Source organism: Phymastichus coffea, unplaced genomic scaffold (assembly GCF_024137745.1).
Source record: "Phymastichus coffea isolate CEN01 unplaced genomic scaffold, Cenicafe_Pcof_1.1 PCOF00003, whole genome shotgun sequence".
Classification (NCBI taxonomy): Eukaryota; Metazoa; Arthropoda; class Insecta; order Hymenoptera; family Eulophidae; genus Phymastichus; species Phymastichus coffea.
This window is the reverse complement of record NW_026706814.1, coordinates 12,598,338-12,615,467: the sequence shown is the minus strand read 5'-3', so window position 1 is coordinate 12,615,467 and position 17,130 is coordinate 12,598,338. Positions and strand designations below refer to the sequence as shown.

The window sequence follows — 17,130 nt, the reverse complement described above, 5'->3', positions numbered from 1 at the left end:
AATCTGATTATTTCGAATTCCCTTGGATAGAAAAGGGACCAGGCACTTATTTGTTTTTCACTTCAATAACTAAGCCCACACTGCAGTGCGTATAATGAAGTTGGATTCATGCTACAGTTTTTACTTTAATTTCTTATCGATTTACATTTTTGCACAAAGCTTATTTACAGGGTTCACCGATTCTAAAAAAGACAATATTTTACTAGGAAAACGTCTCGCGGTACGGCGTTCGATTTGTCTTTGCGCCGAAATGCAGCACTGCTACATTCAATTAATATTAAAACTAATTGTGAATTAATTGATTTTTTTTTTCTAGAGGCTGAATATCAGAAACGCTACAAATAAAGATAATTCATATGAAAGATTTTATTTATCTAAAAAGCATTTAATGATATTGAGAAAATTCAATGAATACTCGTTAAAGGAGAAAATTTGATAATGGTTATCTCCAAGAGAAATATTTAATGCCTCAAATGTATAAGAAGCAATCAAAAATAACATCAGTGACAAAGTAATATGCTCCAAAACTTAAGTTTCGGGCATCTCGTACGCATGCCATATTGCGAAGCAATCAGCGATGATTTATGCCGTAATTGCGAGGTTTTATGACGAGGCAACGAGGGAGGCCGCGCGTATAATACCCGCGAACAACCTTCATCTTGTTCAGTCTTGCTACTTGCAAACCTATACAAAAACCTAGGCCAACGACTAGATGGTGTGCAGTTCGTCCCCGAGAAAAGCTCATTGTTATTCCAATGGCGTCTTTAATAAACCAGCCGCTCAGGCATTCACCTTAACGAACTTGTATCTTCGAAAGTTTAATAACAGTGGATTTTTTAAACATTTTGAATTATATTACAACACTACAACATATTTACTCTATTAATCTATAATATTAATATAATATAATATAAATTATATATTATAATATAACATAAATTATAATATAATATTAATTATAATATATATTAATCTATAAGTTATATACCTTTCTATTTGTTTAACGTCCATTCCTTTATTCAAACATTTTTTTGTTTTTTAAAAGTTCGATTCCAATTGCAACATATAATAACGGTTTATCACAAGTGTAGCACAAGTTCATGAACGTTATAAATATTATTGATTAATGGAAAATATTATCTTTACATTTTATTATTATCCATGCCAAGAAATTTTACAAAGAATATTCATTCTAAAAACAGTATTATTTGCATGTACAAAATCTGTATATGTACACATTCAATATATAACAGGTAAAAAAAGGGTACACTAAAAAACACACGTAATAATAATAATAATAATAATACATGTAAAATTCATTTACAGAGTCATTATACAAATAAAACAAAGGAAAACCAAGATCCTTTTAACCTAGTTTAAATTTAAATTGAAACCATCACAATGTATGTCATTGTAAGCACCAGCTACCCATTTTGTTAAATATCTTATTCGTTCAGTCTCTTCACCTGATGCTCTATAATCGGCTATTGCTCGTTCCAAACACACTGACAGATTTTTTAATATCATCTGTAAAATAGAAGTATATGATAAGAATTTAATGGTCATATAAGTTGTATTCTACATTTTTGTGCAGTACTTACTTCTGGCCATTCACGTCTAAATAAAGCAACAGCTTGTTCATTCAAATAGTCAATAGATAAGATGTCTTCTAACAACATATCATTAAGAAACTTTCCCAAATTCAGCCAAACAGCGTCATCAGGAGATTGCAACATCAACATGATATTTCTTGGACAAAGTATTCTTGTCAAAGGCGAATCTAACGTAGACAATTTCAAACAATCTATTTTGTAAACTTTGAATAGTTTATCTCGAACCTCTTCGGTAAACAGATCGTGTCTATAAGATACTAAAAATACATAATTGTTAATTAAATTAAATTCTTTGAAATTAATAATAAGTGAAGATTACAACATGTGATGAGGCTTACTTACTCAAAGATAAACATAAATCAATACTCAATGAGGCCATTATTTTTTCAGATGACGTATTTATATCAGAGCGTTCTGTTAAGCAGATGTATAACTGGTCTAAAAATTGAATTAAAACATCCATAGTCACCAATTTTCCTCTTGTTTCCATCAAATCCCAAATTATTTCCTAGAAGATAAACTATACAATAACAGGCATGTCTAAGTGCGCATATAAACTAATGTTATTTCATAATTAGTTTTTTACTTTGAAACGCTCCAAAATATCCGTTGGGCCTGTTGTATTAAAATTATGACATTTCTTGCTTACAACTACGTCCTCGCTTTCTTTCATATATTTACTCAACTCAGCCTCCATATCTTTAATAAATATTGAACCTCCTGTAATGTGAGATTGAATCCATTGGTCAATTCTTTCCACTGCCATTCTCGTAGCGATTTTTATACACATTTCTTTTACTTGTTCCAAACAATCATCCGATAACAAAGATTCTATAGATTGGCTTATACGCGTTTTACACATTTTCAATATGATTTGATCACTCTTTTCTTTTATATTTTTTGAAGCATTCATTGCCAAAGTATCCATCTCCTTCAATAGAGTACTCTAAAAAAACAAGTACAAAAATATAATACATAACAATAAATGTAAGCAAATAGGAATTGCAAGCAACCTGCAAACATTACCTTAAGATTTTGATTATTTTGATCGATAATACCGTTATATTTTTCATCTAATAAACTTTTCAATGTCACAGAATTATGTTGTCTTTCAATGGGTAATAAACTATTGTAAATATATTTAACGCAGCTTGAAGCAACCCTTTCCGATACATATTCTACTGTTTTTCTAGTTGACATCGGTTGACCATGGAAAAACGCTTCTTCCAGTTGAATCTGTTATAAAAATTTATCGGTTACTAAATACAATAATTTTTACAATAATCTATAGCCATTGGAAAAAATTTATAATATCATATTCACCTCTAAATTCTTTGCGTTGATTTCTTTCATGGGCTTCTGTAACTGACTTGTCACTGGGGTAACATGCCTATGCGAAATACTATTATTCACATTAGAATTTCCCTGTATTAACAAAATATTGAATTCTCTCAAAAATGGGCAACAACTGTACAAAATTCTATTATCAACCATCTCTAGCTTATCCAAAAATAAAGAATGCTTTATTGAAAGAATAGAGCCTTCTGTATCAACAATTGCAGGTTGGTTTTCACACATAAATTTTAGTGTCGTGTGATTGTATTTTGCTTGCCAAAAATAATACAATTCTGTTGGAAAAGTCGGCAATTCGAATAGCCAACCAATGCAAAGTTTTAATAAGACAGTAGTTTGTTGAGTCATTAATTCTTCGGAATCGACAACAGCATGATAATTAGATATTCGATATATGCAGTATACCATTTCTAAGACTTTTTTGTAATAAGGTAATCGAAGTGACGCATAATCCATCATTGATAAATACTCGACAACCCATGGTACCGTTAATGATAATTTTCCTTGAACTACCGCAGTATTTAGACAATAGTGTAGATCGATTTGTGGTAAACACTACAAAAATAATCAGTTAAGTTTAATTAATTATAGAATTACTTTATTAATGATATAATGCACTTATAAACATATACCTTGCTGCGCAGTGCTATTTGAGAAGTCATTAATTTTTTTGGTACACTCGTTTTTGGTATATATGACAATGAAGTTAGATATCCTAAAAATTTAGCAAGTAATCTCAAACTGGAAAGACAGATTCCAAAACTTTGTTTCGTACGTTCGTCAACTTCCGTTTCTAGAACAAAAAAATTAAGTGCCATAACATATTAAAAAACAAAAGATTTTTGTCGAAGATTTATTTTGAGCACAGTGTACACACCTGTATTTTAAACATAATTTTATTTTTAAATCAAACATAGATAGATAGGAATAATGCCTAGCTGTATTTTAGTTTTTAGTTATTTCTCAGATTAAAATAAAAAACGGGAAATTATTTATGATTTTGAAACAGTTTCATTTTACATGTTATCGTTTCATAAATTTAACAATTGATATTATATTTATTAATTTTTTTATATATTATTTTTATTATTACTTCAAAAACTACGTTCACGTGGAACGCTGCAGAGGTACACTAGGTATCTGTACGCATTAGTTTTGGTTTTGGTCTTTGGCATGTAGACAATAATCCTAGTATTATTTGTATTATTGTTTGTATTATATTGAATATTTAATATAATTTAATAATAATATACCTAAATATAATAATAATAATGTAAATAATAATAATGTATATATGTATATACAGTCTATATTAATAATTATTAATTATTATTAATTATTAATTAAAAAATTAATTATTTTTAATATAACGTGGCAGTTGCATAGATGTAATTGAATATATCATAGATCGATAATAAATTAACTTTACAGGGTAATAGCAATTTCCGGATGATATATGTGTGACAACGTTAATTGTGATTCAAATGTTACCTGATTCTTCGATATCACTGGCAGCAAATTGCGTATTATTGAGTTCCATAATTTCATGTACAAAGGTATCTTCAAGATGCTTAAGAAACATAGGATGATAAGTATGTTCTATAAAAGTTTTAAAGAATTCCTGAAAGCCTGGAAATGAAGGCAACGGAACTGGTCCATTTTGTGATAGCGGAGTAATTAATTTTTTGTTTAAATGTGTCAATTTCTCTAAATTCATATCTTTTATATTTTTTAAGAAGCTCATTGTTTCGTCATCTAATATATCTTCCTGCAAGCAATAAATTGTATTGGAAATTCTTTTTAAAATATTTAAAAATAATACTTATAATAAGAATTAAATTAAGAATTTATTAATGATAAATTAATCATAAAACATAAATCATATTAAAACATTTTTACAAGATAAATTAAAAAAAAATCCAACTTCAAAATGTTTTGCAATTTCTCTATGCAGATTAAATAGTGATCCTTCTTATTTTTGCAGTCGGCAAAAATATATCTATTTTACTTAAACATTATGACTTATCATAATATACTATTATTATTTATAAAAATTTTACCTGCTGTCCACTTTGAATACATGATATTAACATTTGAGATTTGAAGAGTCGAGTTAAATGAACAAAGTTAGTAACATCCTCGTGCATCATTAGCATAGATTTTATTTTACCATCCAAATTTCTTCCAAAGTCCCACTTAGGGTTTAAATGATTATCTTCCCAATTTTTTAAGATTTCATAAAATGCATCACGTTGTCTTTTGAAATCAGTAAATGCTTTGTGTGATGGAAAATTTTCAAAATTATCTGTATCTATTTGAAAGCAGACATTTAACTCCACAATGCTGGAATATTATTAACAATATTAAAAATCTTAATGAAAAACGTTAACTATTATGTGAAAATTTTTTTTAATTACCTAACATTTAATGAAAATTTCGTTTTGTTAGCTTCTGAAACTTTTATATCATAAATTGAATCAAGATATTTGCAAAGTTCTGGTTGGAATATAGACATTGAATTATTTCCACAAAGTAGTTTCAAAGTTACTCTGTCTAAACACTTCAAAAAATACTTTTGTAGATTGAGCACTTGAGTTGAAAAATATACACAGTTATGAGGAGAATTAAGATACAACTGCACATAGTCAACAGCCACATCTGGTTCCTTTATGGCTTCTATGTTTTTATGTATGTCATTTTTATTGTTTGTAGTTTGGTCATTATTCATATCAAGTCCATGTAATACTTTATTGATTAAATTAAAATTTTTTTTTGTATCATCTGTATCATCTATCAAAGATGAACATCCAAGTTCAGTAATTGATTTATTGTCACATAGTGAATCATTATTTATTTTATCATTACTACTTAGAGCGTCGTTTTCTTCTAAATCATCAAAATTTAAAACCTTTTTTGATGCTAATAATTCGTTTTTATCATATGTACAGTTTTTCATAGATTCAACACAAGAATGTTGTAATTGCTGTTCTATATTTGTGATTGATAACACCTTAACATTTTTATACTGACTGGTAATTAAATTGATTAGAAAATATAATTCCGTCATCGGATTGAAAACTAAATTATTATCTAAAAATCCACTATATAATTCAGCTAATAAATTCAATGCTTGGATGTTTTCTACTAATGTTTTATCTGGGATAATTGTTGAAATTGATTTCTTCGGAGTACTTAGAAGTATTTTACACTTTGGTTGACTTTGTTCATCTGTTAAATTTGTATTTGAAATAATTTCTGGTTTTCTTTGTCTTTCAATTTTAACCAATCCTCTTTCAAGTTGAAAAGAATCATTGTCAGCTGGTTTATCAATTGGAGGTACATTTACAAATTGTGGATTTTGTGTGAATGGTCTTGATACTTCACCAAAAACTGTATTTTCTTTATCTAATTCAAATAAATAATAAAGACATTGTACATATGTTATAAAATATGAATTATAGTAAGTATATCAATATTATAAAATGTCTATAAAGTATCTAATACACATATTATTTTAGAAAAACAAATTTTAAACTAAATATTAGATAATAGTTATTTGTTTTTACCTTTTATATCAGCATTGCTCATCTTGAGTCGTGTAGGATTGACCTTACGTCTTCTTTTATTCTTTTCTTCTGGATGTGTAGTAGATGTATTAGAAATAACACTGCCTGTATTATCATCATTTTGTTCATCATTTTTACATCGTGATTTTGAATGTGCTTTCTTTGTACTAGATTTTTTTGAATTTAGAGTATCTGTTGTAATAAAATCACTGAGACATAAACTTTGTCGTGGAGTAGCTTTAGAACGTTTTGTTAAATTATTGGGTGAATTTTCAGGTGTACTAGTTATGTGATAAAAATTATTATTAGATGGGCTATTTATTGTTAGATTATTGTTAGATGGGCTATTATGAAATCTGTGTGGATAGATTTTTGAATTTATAGGACTCAACATGGATGTTGAATTACTGTATAGAGGAGATTCAGGACTCTGTAAAATCTTATTATTCATTGAAGTATTAGATCGTGTCGAGACATTTGAGTGAACTAAATCAAAAGATTCATCATTACTCAGATTTTGTGAATAATTAGAAACATTACTGTTTGAATTTCTTCCTCCTAAAGATGGAAAAGAGTTGTCATCAAAACTTATATTTATACTATCTTTTCGGTCAGGACAGTGTTCATATTCTACACTATCTTTGAAAGCAGGATTAATATGTTGATTTTCAGAAGGAACACAACTAATAAGATTAGCTCTTTTTTTGGATGAAGAATTTTTTTTGCCTGTGACAGGAGTACTAGTTCTTGAACTGGTAGTTGACGTTGGATTTTGATACAATGCACTTTTCTTACATTTTGATTTTAACAATTGTGCTTGATCATTGATAATAGAATCTTGTTCAGCTATATTTATTTTCACTTGTTCTTTGAAATCATCCTGGTCATCGAGTGATGATTTGACAAGATTGTTACCAGTTCCTATTCCTTGATTAATGATTTTTATTAAATCATCAGAATGAGATGATTGTCGTGGTATTAAAATTTTCTTTGATGGTGTTTGTTTTGAGCCATTATTACTTTGAAGAACACTGAAATTATTTTCACATGATATTCTAAATATCAATAACATTATTATCAAAAAATTAGTTACCTAATGAATTGTTCTCGTAAATAATTTAAAAAAAAAGATATAAATTCTTCTCGTGGACAACTGCTATTAAAGTCAGCCCATTGTTCCTTCTGAAAATATTAATAAAAGTTTATTTATGAACATGAGAAATCAAGTGTTCAATAATAATAGCTCACATTAAAATCATCAGTTGTTAACCATTCCAAAATTTCTGATGGTGATGTTTTGAAGTTCAATAAGTTACTTAAAAGTTTTTGTGCCATTTTTTCTGGGATAAATTAACGAGATAAAAATAATAAGTTATTTCGTAAAAAATATTTCTCACTTTTTATGTACCAAATTACATTTCGTCAGACTAACATTTCTTTTTATCTCAATATTTGAATCCCGCAATCCAACAATTTAATCTTTAAAAAGACAAATTGTGTAAACGTCATGCTAATTGAAGATCACATATTGAACGTAATTAAACCTCACAAAAAATATTAAAATTGAACGTTGTAATATATTTTGATTCTATAAATACAACGTAGAAGATAGAAGTATGCAGATACATGTATATACACATCTATATTCTTGTCTTGAAATATATTATTCTTGATGGACTAACCTACAGCCTACACATAGCTACTTAGATCTAATTGGTATAGAAGTAGGTATTCGGTAAAATTCTAGTGACATCCGGTTTCAATTCTAGGGAATTACGTTCCAAATATTTCGATATTGGACAACTTATTATTTACTTATTTTTATTTGAATTAAAATATTATGTAATTAGATTAATAAAATAATATCAAATATTTAGTTAAGAAATTAATTATTCTATTTCAGAAATTAATATATTTTTCTTTTTAAGTTGTAATATTCTGTGAAGTTATCAAATATATATAATTCATTAAAACAATTTATTTATTGTAGAACTATTTATGTTTATATAAATAAATTTAGTGCATCAGTAAAATGTTTATGGTGGGTAAAATAAACTTTTATAAGCTTTTGGTTAAAAGAAAAAGTAAATTTTTTAACAAAACATGAGTACGCGTTTAAACTAACATTTGAGTTTTAAATGGTGGATGTATGCATGTTATATATGTGTGTGTGTGTGTGTTATATATTATATATAACGTGTATATATAATGTGTGTTATATGTTATATATTATATAACACACACACAAAACATATATACATATTCGATGATCGAACAACTACATTTGTGTAGATTAGCGTTGGGGTACATTGACTCTACAATGACTTACTACTAAAAATCAGAAGATATTTTTAAAGGTGTAAACATAGCGCTATTTTTTTAATTAACGTGCAGCAATCACATAATTTGTAGAAATGTTTATTTTTAATGATGTTTTTTATTGATACATAAAATTATTTATATGAACATGGTTATCCAATAAATAAATTGATTTAATACGAATTATATTTAATAACTTCACAGAATATTACAATTTAAAAATAGTAATAATTATAGTAATAAAATAATTTATGTCTTAGCTAAATATTTGATATTATTTTACTAATTTAATTCAAAGACAAATATAATATGTAAATAAAAAGTTGTCTAGTATCGAACATTCCCCAAACTCATACCTTCATGCTTGCCACTACAAACATACTGCTATACATGACCACCTACATATTGCATAATGTAAAGATTGATGACCAATAACTCTCCATCACCGATGAATGATGATGCATCACTAATCACTATTCGCTAGATTTACTACTATCAATAGATCCTCGAAATTCAACCAATCGCCATCTCGCTTTTGAACAATCTGCCGCCTGACCATCCTGACTTGACTTACTAAAAGTGTGGTTATTACATGGTTATGGACTTGGGTCTGTTTGTGATATTGTGTCCTGTGTCGTCAAGTAGACAAGCTAAAAGTGAAGAGTGAAGAAAAATATTGCCATCTTCTTATTAGAATTAATAAGTTTTTTTTATCAAAAATACGTTAAAAAATAACAATTTATTAGTTCTTTGTGAATCACACAATTTTTGTAAACAATAACGAAGTTTAATAAAAAAAAGTTCTAACCTATCAAAGTTGTCAAGTGACGATTTTTTTGGTATAAAAGCTACCAAATAAATAAAGATTGGCAACGTGTCATTTATCATAATAGATAAAATGAACAGAAACGCTCTGAATTACTTTCAAACGTTCTTTTTAATAATTTCAGTTAGTACAATTTATATTTATTTAAAAATAAAAAATTGAAGCAAGGAATTACGTTCACATAACTTATATTAATTTTATATATATATTGTCGTAGGTCAATCTAGCAGTAGTATCTACAGAATTCACGGCAGAGGATTGCAAGCTTATAGGATTTAACAAAGCTAATTTATTATGCTCAACATGTGAAAAATTCAAAGACTTTAACCTTGCAGATCTCTATTAGTAAGTATTTCTACAATTTTACACTATTTTAAGCTATCCCTAATATATAATATGAGATATTTGTCAGCACTAGGTGTAAAGAATGTTGCTTAAAAGATGAAGGTGACAGTTCCGCATCAAAGCGTTATCCAAAAGCTGTGCTTGAAGTATGCACTTGTAAATTTGGAGCATATCCCCAAATACAAGGTAAAATATACACATTTATTGTTTGTCTCTACTACGTAAAACATTCTTTTTCAACTCAAAATAAAAGAATAAATTTTCTTGATATAAATATATACATTAAATGTAACAGTGAAACAATTTTTTCCAGCATTTATTAAAAGTGATAGGCCTACTAAATACAAGAATTTACAAATAAGATATGTAAGAGGATTGGATCCAATAATTAAATTGTATGATGCTGAAAATAAAGTAGAAGATGTTCTTGATATCCATAAATGGGACACAGATTCTGTAGATGAATTTCTAGCAACCCATCTCTTAATAGATTAATAATGACAGGGAATTTTGTATAATAAAAATAAATTCAATTTAAGTGTCACATTTATTTACTTTTGTATTACCTTGTACAGAAATACGTGTCTATGTAAATAATGGAATGAAAATAATCCACATTTTTCTAGAACTACATTGTTCAATGCAAATTATTGCATATGGAATAAAATATAAAACGTATTTTATAATGTATATTTAATAAAATTATTTTATTAAGAATTTTCATTTGTAGTTTCTACTAGAAAAAATTTACTTTTGAGAATAACTTTCAATGTAAGCAATACATGCAAAAGTATGCAAAAGTTTAAAGACACTATATACTTATATCAAATTAGTATAACCTATGATTTTATATTTCTTGTATAGTCGTCGAATCCAATTGAAATGATAAAAAATTTAGTCATCCTAATATAAACCAATATTTGGGGTCTTGAACTATAAGAATTGACAAACACATTTTTATTTTTTTATGATTTAAAATTGTGAATGTTTATCGACGGGATCTTCTAGCACGTTGTCCACGCGCACGAACATTCATACCACCACGTACTGGAGTTGGCTGACTGGAGTTTCGTGTAATATTTTGGGGAGTCTTTGCAACTTCTTCTTTCTTCTCCTCCTCCTCCTCTTCCTCTTCCTCCTCTTCATTATCACGACTATCTTCTAAAATATTATCATCATTAAGAGAAATTTCAGGATCATTTTGAGTCTCTTGATTTTCATCTCCAGCATTTTCTTCATCTGTTTCATTGGCTTCAGCGGGATCGTACTTTTCACTTTCTTCTACATTTTTCTCTTCTACATCATTTGTAGAAGCATCTGTTGCATTTTCATCGAGCTTAGGGCGTTTGTTGTCAGGTTCAGCAGCGTCTGTTGGCTCGGTCTGATCATTATCCTACGAAAACGCATTCAACATTGTTTCGTTAATTTTCTAGATTAAGATAAATTATATTATGTACGAAAATTGAATATTTTTTAAGTCTCTCACCTCCTTTTTATCGTGCTCAGTTTTAGCATTTTCAACAGCAGCTTGCAAAGTTTTTATTTCTTGAATGAAACTACGATAATGTGTAATACTTCGCAAATGAGCAGTTAAATCATCTTCAGTGAGCATGAAACGACGACATCTGTCGCAGTGATATCCTGTAACTTCAGCCACTAAAGATTTACCAACTGATAATTGATTTGCTCGACAGTGTTTGTATGATGGAATCTTCAGTTTAGCTTCAACTATTTCAGGAATTTCAGTGATATAGTCAGAAGAATCTGCAGAAACTTCCTCAGGCTTATCAGATTTAGTATCAGTACCAACATCCTTCTCTTCATCTTCTGCAGTACGAATTTCTGATTCTCCTTTACCAAGTTTATCTAGAAATATTTATAAATACTTATTTAGTTCGAATTTGTTAATAAAAATATACAGTTAAAATGTTACCTTTTTTCTTATTTTTCTTTTGCTCTTCACTTTGGACAGCATTTTTCATATGCGCAGGAGTGAGGCAATGCTCATCATACTCAATTCTTGATGGGAATTCCTTAGCACACGGGAAACAACGAGGATGCAAAAATGTTTTGAGCTGTTGATGTTTTTCACTTTTACGATGAGCGGATAAAGTACCGTAAAAATTCAAGTCACACATAGTACAATACTCTCGGACATTCAAATCAACCGAAAGCTGTAAAAAATAGCAGATAAGACTGTAAAAATAGTCAATAATTCTACAAACACTTATATCATAGTCAAATGCTTGCTTACTTTCTTTCCCCGTCGTTTTGAATTATTTAAACTAAGTTCTCGTTGTTCTTCAGCAACTCTCAGTTCATGTCTCATCAACTCTACTTTCAGCTTATAAGACTCATCAAGCTTTTCCATCATCAATTGATGCGCGCGACCTCGAAGATGATTTTCGAAAGACTAAAAATTCATTTCAATATTTGGAGCGTTATTAAGCATTTATTAATAAATATATACGTAATTACTCACAAATCCATCCCACATATGTTTATTACAAACATGGCAGAACATATTGCTGATCGGGACCTCTGAATAACGACTTTCAGCATGTCTGGCAGCAGATTTTTTACCTGTACCTTTATCACCATCTCCTTCTTTATCGCCGCCTTCTTCTTCATTTTTCGCAGATTCATCATCATTTTTATCGGTGGTGAGTTCTTTTTTCTCATCTTTCCATTCACGTTTCTTGGATTCTTCACTTTCCTCATTTTCTTCGCTATTTTTTTTATAAACATCAATGATGTAATTTCAAATTTATAACACTTTTGAGTAATCAAGGTATTTCAATCGTTGAATTGTAAGAATACATTATACTGAAATTATTATAGTTTTGTTTATAATGACACAATGATATTAATTTTAAAGTTGTAAGTGAAGATTATATTTTTCACGAAAATTAAACATATATGCTATGGTAAAAATTTGAAAATCCAATTCAAGCAATACCTTGATAAATAATATTCAGTGGTTCTAAAAAGTTAAAATTTTCATTTTTGCAGTTTCACATCTTTTAATGATAACCAGCATCATTAATATTGTAGCAGCTCTTTTGTAACAAAAATATATCTTGAGTGTGAAACGTACTTTTTATTACGTGTTTAAAAGTAAGAAATTCATTTTCCTTAATAAATCACGATGAATATCGAACGTATCTTTAAAGCACTTCATTTGAGCATTGTACAAAAAATATTCATCAAACAACGTCAAACATATGAGTGCTATTTTTATATACTTTAGTGGATTTCGAATCGAAGATCTTAAGGAGCTACTCTGATGAATGCTCATTGCCTTATCAGTTTAAGAAAGTCTTGAAACAAGACACCGTTTATTTTTTTATCGTCAGAATTGCGAAGATTGCGTAAAACACGTGTAAAGTCAGTGCCATTATAATGTTTCAAATAAAAATCGGATGATTGATAAAAACTGATCACCTACTAATATTAAAAAGATATCAAATGGCATCTACTTCAAGATCATTGGAATTTTTGCTATTTAATCAAATCAATCAATTTAATTTAAAAAATCCGTAAACCCTACTTTAATAATGCAAGTATTGATATATTAAAATATCAATACTCACAGAAAATACTTATTTACTCGTAGATAAAATCTCGAAATATTGATTTTTGAATAAGCTACCGAAGCGATGACAATGTAGGAGTGATTCATGAAAGAATGTTAACTCTTATGCCATAAATTTTATAGTTTATCCAGTGGATAGAGCAGAACTCCGAAGATTTGAGTTTGTTGTTTAAATTATATCATGCATGTAGCGTCGGAAACACTGCTAGAGTCATTGTTTATATTAGTCGAGTTGGGAATCGCTGCTGGATTTTCAAAATTAAAAAGAGTATTTGATTAAATAGGAAAATTTGGTGCATATATAAAGTAGAAACCCGGCAAATCTCCGGCGAAGAAGAAAATGAGAAATATAAGGCTCTCGTTCCATCTCTTGAAACAGTGAAGAGAAGGTGAGAGAACATACTTTGAAGTTTGAAGAAACTTGAGTTCTTGCAACCCTCGAAAAGCTTACCTTAAAGCGACAGGCGCTTCTGCTTTATCATTGGTCTTATCAGAGGTCTTATCCTGCTGTTCCTTTTTGATGCTTTGATTTTGCTTAGAGGCAGTATTGGTTTTAAAAGACTTATCGTTCCGCTGAATTTGGTTTCCATTCTGGCGTTGGTTGCCTGATTGAGTACGAGATTGTAGCGGGCCACGTCGCCCAATAACTCCATCTCGGGGGCGATTGCCCATCTATTAGTATAGGTCAAAACGACCAAACATTTTAATGAGAGGTGTCACATAAGGTACAACCATTCTTTGAATCAGATTTGAATAACTTATATCTCTAAATACAAAGACGATTATACTAAAGAATATAAATAGAAGGTAATAATAGAACCTTCCTGCTCTGCACTCATCGAAGAATGCATATTATGTAAATGGTAAATATTTCCATGTTGATAAAAGAAATAATAAATTAATTGATGTTGCTTATTAGGCCATGATTGAAGGCTGTACTTTGGCTATCGATGGAATTTAAATCTCGTTTTACCAAGAGGTGTTGGTATGATCAGCCATTCAACAATTTTTCTCGTTACTCTCAACCTAGTACAATTTATACTTGGGTACAGATTTGGAAAATTGAAAATAATACATGAAAAAATGATTGAAACATCATCAAAAAATATGAATTATCAACAATACAGAGTTTAGTACGATATTTGATAATCATGTAGAGTAACCTGGAAATAAATGAAATTATGCTCTCCAAAGTAAGATAATATGCCAAATTAATATTGCACAGTAACATCTTCGAAAATACATAATGACAATTTTTATGATTATCCAAGCTTGTAATATCAAGTTTGATGATCGATTCCAACAAAATTTGGTAATGATTAATACACAACTGGAGGAAACATTTTAGCCTTGTTCTATGAGGAAATAAAAGTACCTCACAAATATTCAAAAAAATGAAATAAACTATTGCTAGAGAAAACATAAAACTAAGTTTTCTGAGAAAAAAAAAACCTTTCAAATACAAAACTACTTGTAAGTGCAAGTTTTTTTAAATCTGCATTCAACTTATTTTGATAAATAATTTTACTTGAACAAAAATAGATATTTCCAAGGCTCCAATTCAAAATGTCTATTTGAAAAATGAATGTTATTTAGAATATAGCAATCTATTTAGTTAAAATCATCTACAATTTTATAAATTTATAAACTATATATAATATATAATATATAAATTTAATAAACAAATATTGTTTTTTTAAATTATTGAAGCTATATAAAAGATAAAAAAACATTCCTTATAGAAGTTGAATTATATCACTATTTGTTAATTTCCTGTAAATTTTAGAAAACTAAAAACTGTAGTCAAATGGAATCAAGCTTCTTAGTTTGTCTTATTTAGCCCATCTGAAAAAAATATGTATTAAGTATATATATTTGAAACATACCTTGTTGTAAGGCTGGGGACGTTGATTTTTCATATTTGGACGAATTGAATTTCGATCATTGAATCGTCCTTGGTTGAAATTTTGCTGGTTATTAAAATTTGGTCCAGGGCCACTAAAGTTATTACCTAAGCTCAGCAAAGATGGTGGTACCTTTTAACAAATTCTTATGTAAAGTTGATTTGATATTAAATATTGTCTTCTTGCTTATTTCATACCTGCTGTTGAGGTTCCTGTTGACGTAGCAGATTGGAAAGAAGATTGCTTGCAATGGCTAATTGGGCTTGTGGTGATGATAAATTCAAGTTATTATTGTTAGGAGTTGGCAAAATTCCACGTCCTGGCATCATTCCACCTTCCCAAGGATTCATACCACCTCCACCACCACCACCTCCACCCATATTTCCTCCACCCATGCGTCCTCCTCCTCCTCCACCACCACCACCACCACCTCCTCCTCCTCCCATGTTCCGATTGTTGAAGTTACGATTTCCAAAGTTGTCTCTCTTTATTCCTCGGTTGTAAGACATGATTCTGAAAAATTGAAAACATAATAAACATATTAAAATGTATGCTAAAGACATACTTTTTAAATATATAACAATCTGAATTGCTAAAACCAATAACAAATAATCATTAAACACATATGAATCAGTTTGAAATCTATTAAACCTTCAAGCTTAGAAATAAGTCTAGTATTATGAAAAGCAGAATTAAAAAACTATGTTAGGAGTTATTATTACAAATTAAAGATTAAAAAGAAAAATCGTAGCAAAAATATTACAAATTTTGAAGCAAAAATAGTAACCATTAGAAATGTAGCTGTTCGATCAAAAAAGTTACGTGTCAGAATATTATAAATTGAGACGCCATGCACGCTACGCGTTTCTCCAAGTGCGTCCAAGCCTCCCGGCATGCAATGGAGTGTCTAAGCTTCCCGCTCAGCTTATTATATTTTAATGTTAAAAATATTATATATGCTTTAGAAATCCTGTACACACTTTGTAAATGTAGAATTTAATTACAAAAACAACTTACCCTGCGTTAATTGTTGATTGATCAAAAGCTACCAACTATAGAAGTAGATCCAAATTCTGCGTTCAGTTGCCGGAGTAGAAAGAACGAGAATGGAAAAATGGAGTCGACGGCGCCCTAGTCAAAGCAGAGTGTGTTGGTGGTTGGCATACGGGAAAGCATATACATACACGCGCCTACGCTACTCACACCATTGACAAAATGGCAAAAGTAAAGAGAAGGGGAACAGTCGCCAAGTAGAAACAAGAGACAAAATCAATGATTGGCTGGAATAGTTCGTTCGGACACCGGGTTCCGGATCCGGCTTCAGATTTGATTGTATATAAAACTACAGTTATTAAAACATGTTTTAAAATTTGTAATTGATGCAAGCTACAAAAACAGCTATATTAGATTATTCTCTCTAATGATTTTTAGTATTTTTTATTAAAACTTTTAAAAATCATAACCTATAAATAATAGGGTAAACCTTCCACAGAATTTGAACGTTATTGATTTTTTTATTTATGTATTTAGCATATAATTGTATCATGCAATAACTTTTATAATATGTAAATGCATCAATGAGGATACTTATTATTATAAAAGATTAAAA

General features: G+C 29.1%; 3 protein-coding genes across 4 annotated transcripts; 1 reads left to right on the top strand and 2 right to left on the bottom strand.

Annotated features, from left to right (window-relative positions):
- Window positions 1–996: 996 nt before the first annotated feature.
- On the bottom strand, window positions 997–8,209 carry LOC131665148 (codanin-1). Of its 2 annotated transcripts, XM_058936823.1 has the most exons (13): window positions 7,781–8,209; window positions 7,626–7,714; window positions 6,533–7,563; window positions 5,384–6,371; window positions 5,027–5,309; window positions 4,458–4,734; window positions 3,599–3,759; window positions 2,937–3,521; window positions 2,640–2,849; window positions 2,200–2,559; window positions 1,956–2,121; window positions 1,602–1,870; window positions 997–1,527 (listed from the first exon to the last, which is right to left on the bottom strand). In XM_058936823.1, exons 1-13 carry the CDS (start codon window positions 7,865–7,867, stop codon window positions 1,372–1,374), a joined length of 4,662 nt encoding a protein of 1,553 aa, XP_058792806.1. In that variant the 5' UTR covers window positions 7,868–8,209; the 3' UTR covers window positions 997–1,371. The 2 variants fall into 2 exon arrangements, 1 of the variants encoding a protein (XP_058792806.1); XR_009302002.1 differs by lacking the exons at window positions 997–1,527; window positions 1,602–1,870 and having other exon boundaries at window positions 1,981–2,121; window positions 2,200–2,333; window positions 2,413–2,559.
- A 1,082-nt stretch (window positions 8,210–9,291) lies between these two features.
- Window positions 9,292–10,532, top strand: LOC131664738 (selenoprotein F). Its single transcript, XM_058936060.1, has 4 exons — window positions 9,292–9,800; window positions 9,895–10,022; window positions 10,090–10,208; window positions 10,336–10,532. The coding sequence occupies exons 1-4, from the start codon at window positions 9,750–9,752 to the stop codon at window positions 10,515–10,517; spliced, it is 480 nt and encodes a 159-aa protein (XP_058792043.1). The 5' UTR covers window positions 9,292–9,749; the 3' UTR covers window positions 10,518–10,532.
- Window positions 10,533–11,010: 478 nt separating this feature from the next.
- LOC131664701 (zinc finger protein on ecdysone puffs-like) lies at window positions 11,011–16,637 on the bottom strand. Its single transcript, XM_058936003.1, has 9 exons — window positions 16,539–16,637; window positions 15,719–16,034; window positions 15,504–15,653; window positions 14,069–14,289; window positions 12,505–12,751; window positions 12,277–12,435; window positions 11,956–12,196; window positions 11,509–11,888; window positions 11,011–11,415 (listed from the first exon to the last, which is right to left on the bottom strand). Exons 2-9 carry the CDS (start codon window positions 16,028–16,030, stop codon window positions 11,011–11,013), a joined length of 2,115 nt encoding a protein of 704 aa, XP_058791986.1. The 5' UTR covers window positions 16,031–16,034; window positions 16,539–16,637.
- Window positions 16,638–17,130: the final 493 nt, after the last annotated feature.

What these genes read in the sequence shown, in the direction of transcription:
- LOC131665148 (XM_058936823.1), bottom strand. Translation starts at nt 7,867, where the DNA reads ATGGCACAAAAACTTTTAAGTAACTTATTGAACTTCAAAACATCACCA. An exon ending in TTACGAGAACAATTCATTAG is followed by an intron (nt 7,564 to 7,625) that starts GTAACTAATTTT and finishes AAATAATTTCAG; the next exon opens with TGTTCTTCAAAGTAATAATG. An exon ending in AAAATAATCAAAATCTTAAG is followed by an intron (nt 2,560 to 2,639) that starts GTAATGTTTGCA and finishes TTGTTTTTTTAG; the next exon opens with AGTACTCTATTGAAGGAGAT.
- LOC131664738 (XM_058936060.1), top strand. Translation starts at nt 9,750, where the DNA reads ATGAACAGAAACGCTCTGAATTACTTTCAAACGTTCTTTTTAATAATT. An exon ending in CGTTCTTTTTAATAATTTCA is followed by an intron (nt 9,801 to 9,894) that starts GTTAGTACAATT and finishes ATATTGTCGTAG; the next exon opens with GTCAATCTAGCAGTAGTATC. An exon ending in AACCTTGCAGATCTCTATTA is followed by an intron (nt 10,023 to 10,089) that starts GTAAGTATTTCT and finishes GATATTTGTCAG; the next exon opens with CACTAGGTGTAAAGAATGTT.
- LOC131664701 (XM_058936003.1), bottom strand. Translation starts at nt 16,030, where the DNA reads ATGTCTTACAACCGAGGAATAAAGAGAGACAACTTTGGAAATCGTAAC. An exon ending in GAAGCGCCTGTCGCTTTAAG is followed by an intron (nt 12,752 to 14,068) that starts GTAAGCTTTTCG and finishes TAAAAAAAATAG; the next exon opens with CGAAGAAAATGAGGAAAGTG. An exon ending in AACATATGTGGGATGGATTT is followed by an intron (nt 12,436 to 12,504) that starts GTGAGTAATTAC and finishes ATGAATTTTTAG; the next exon opens with TCTTTCGAAAATCATCTTCG.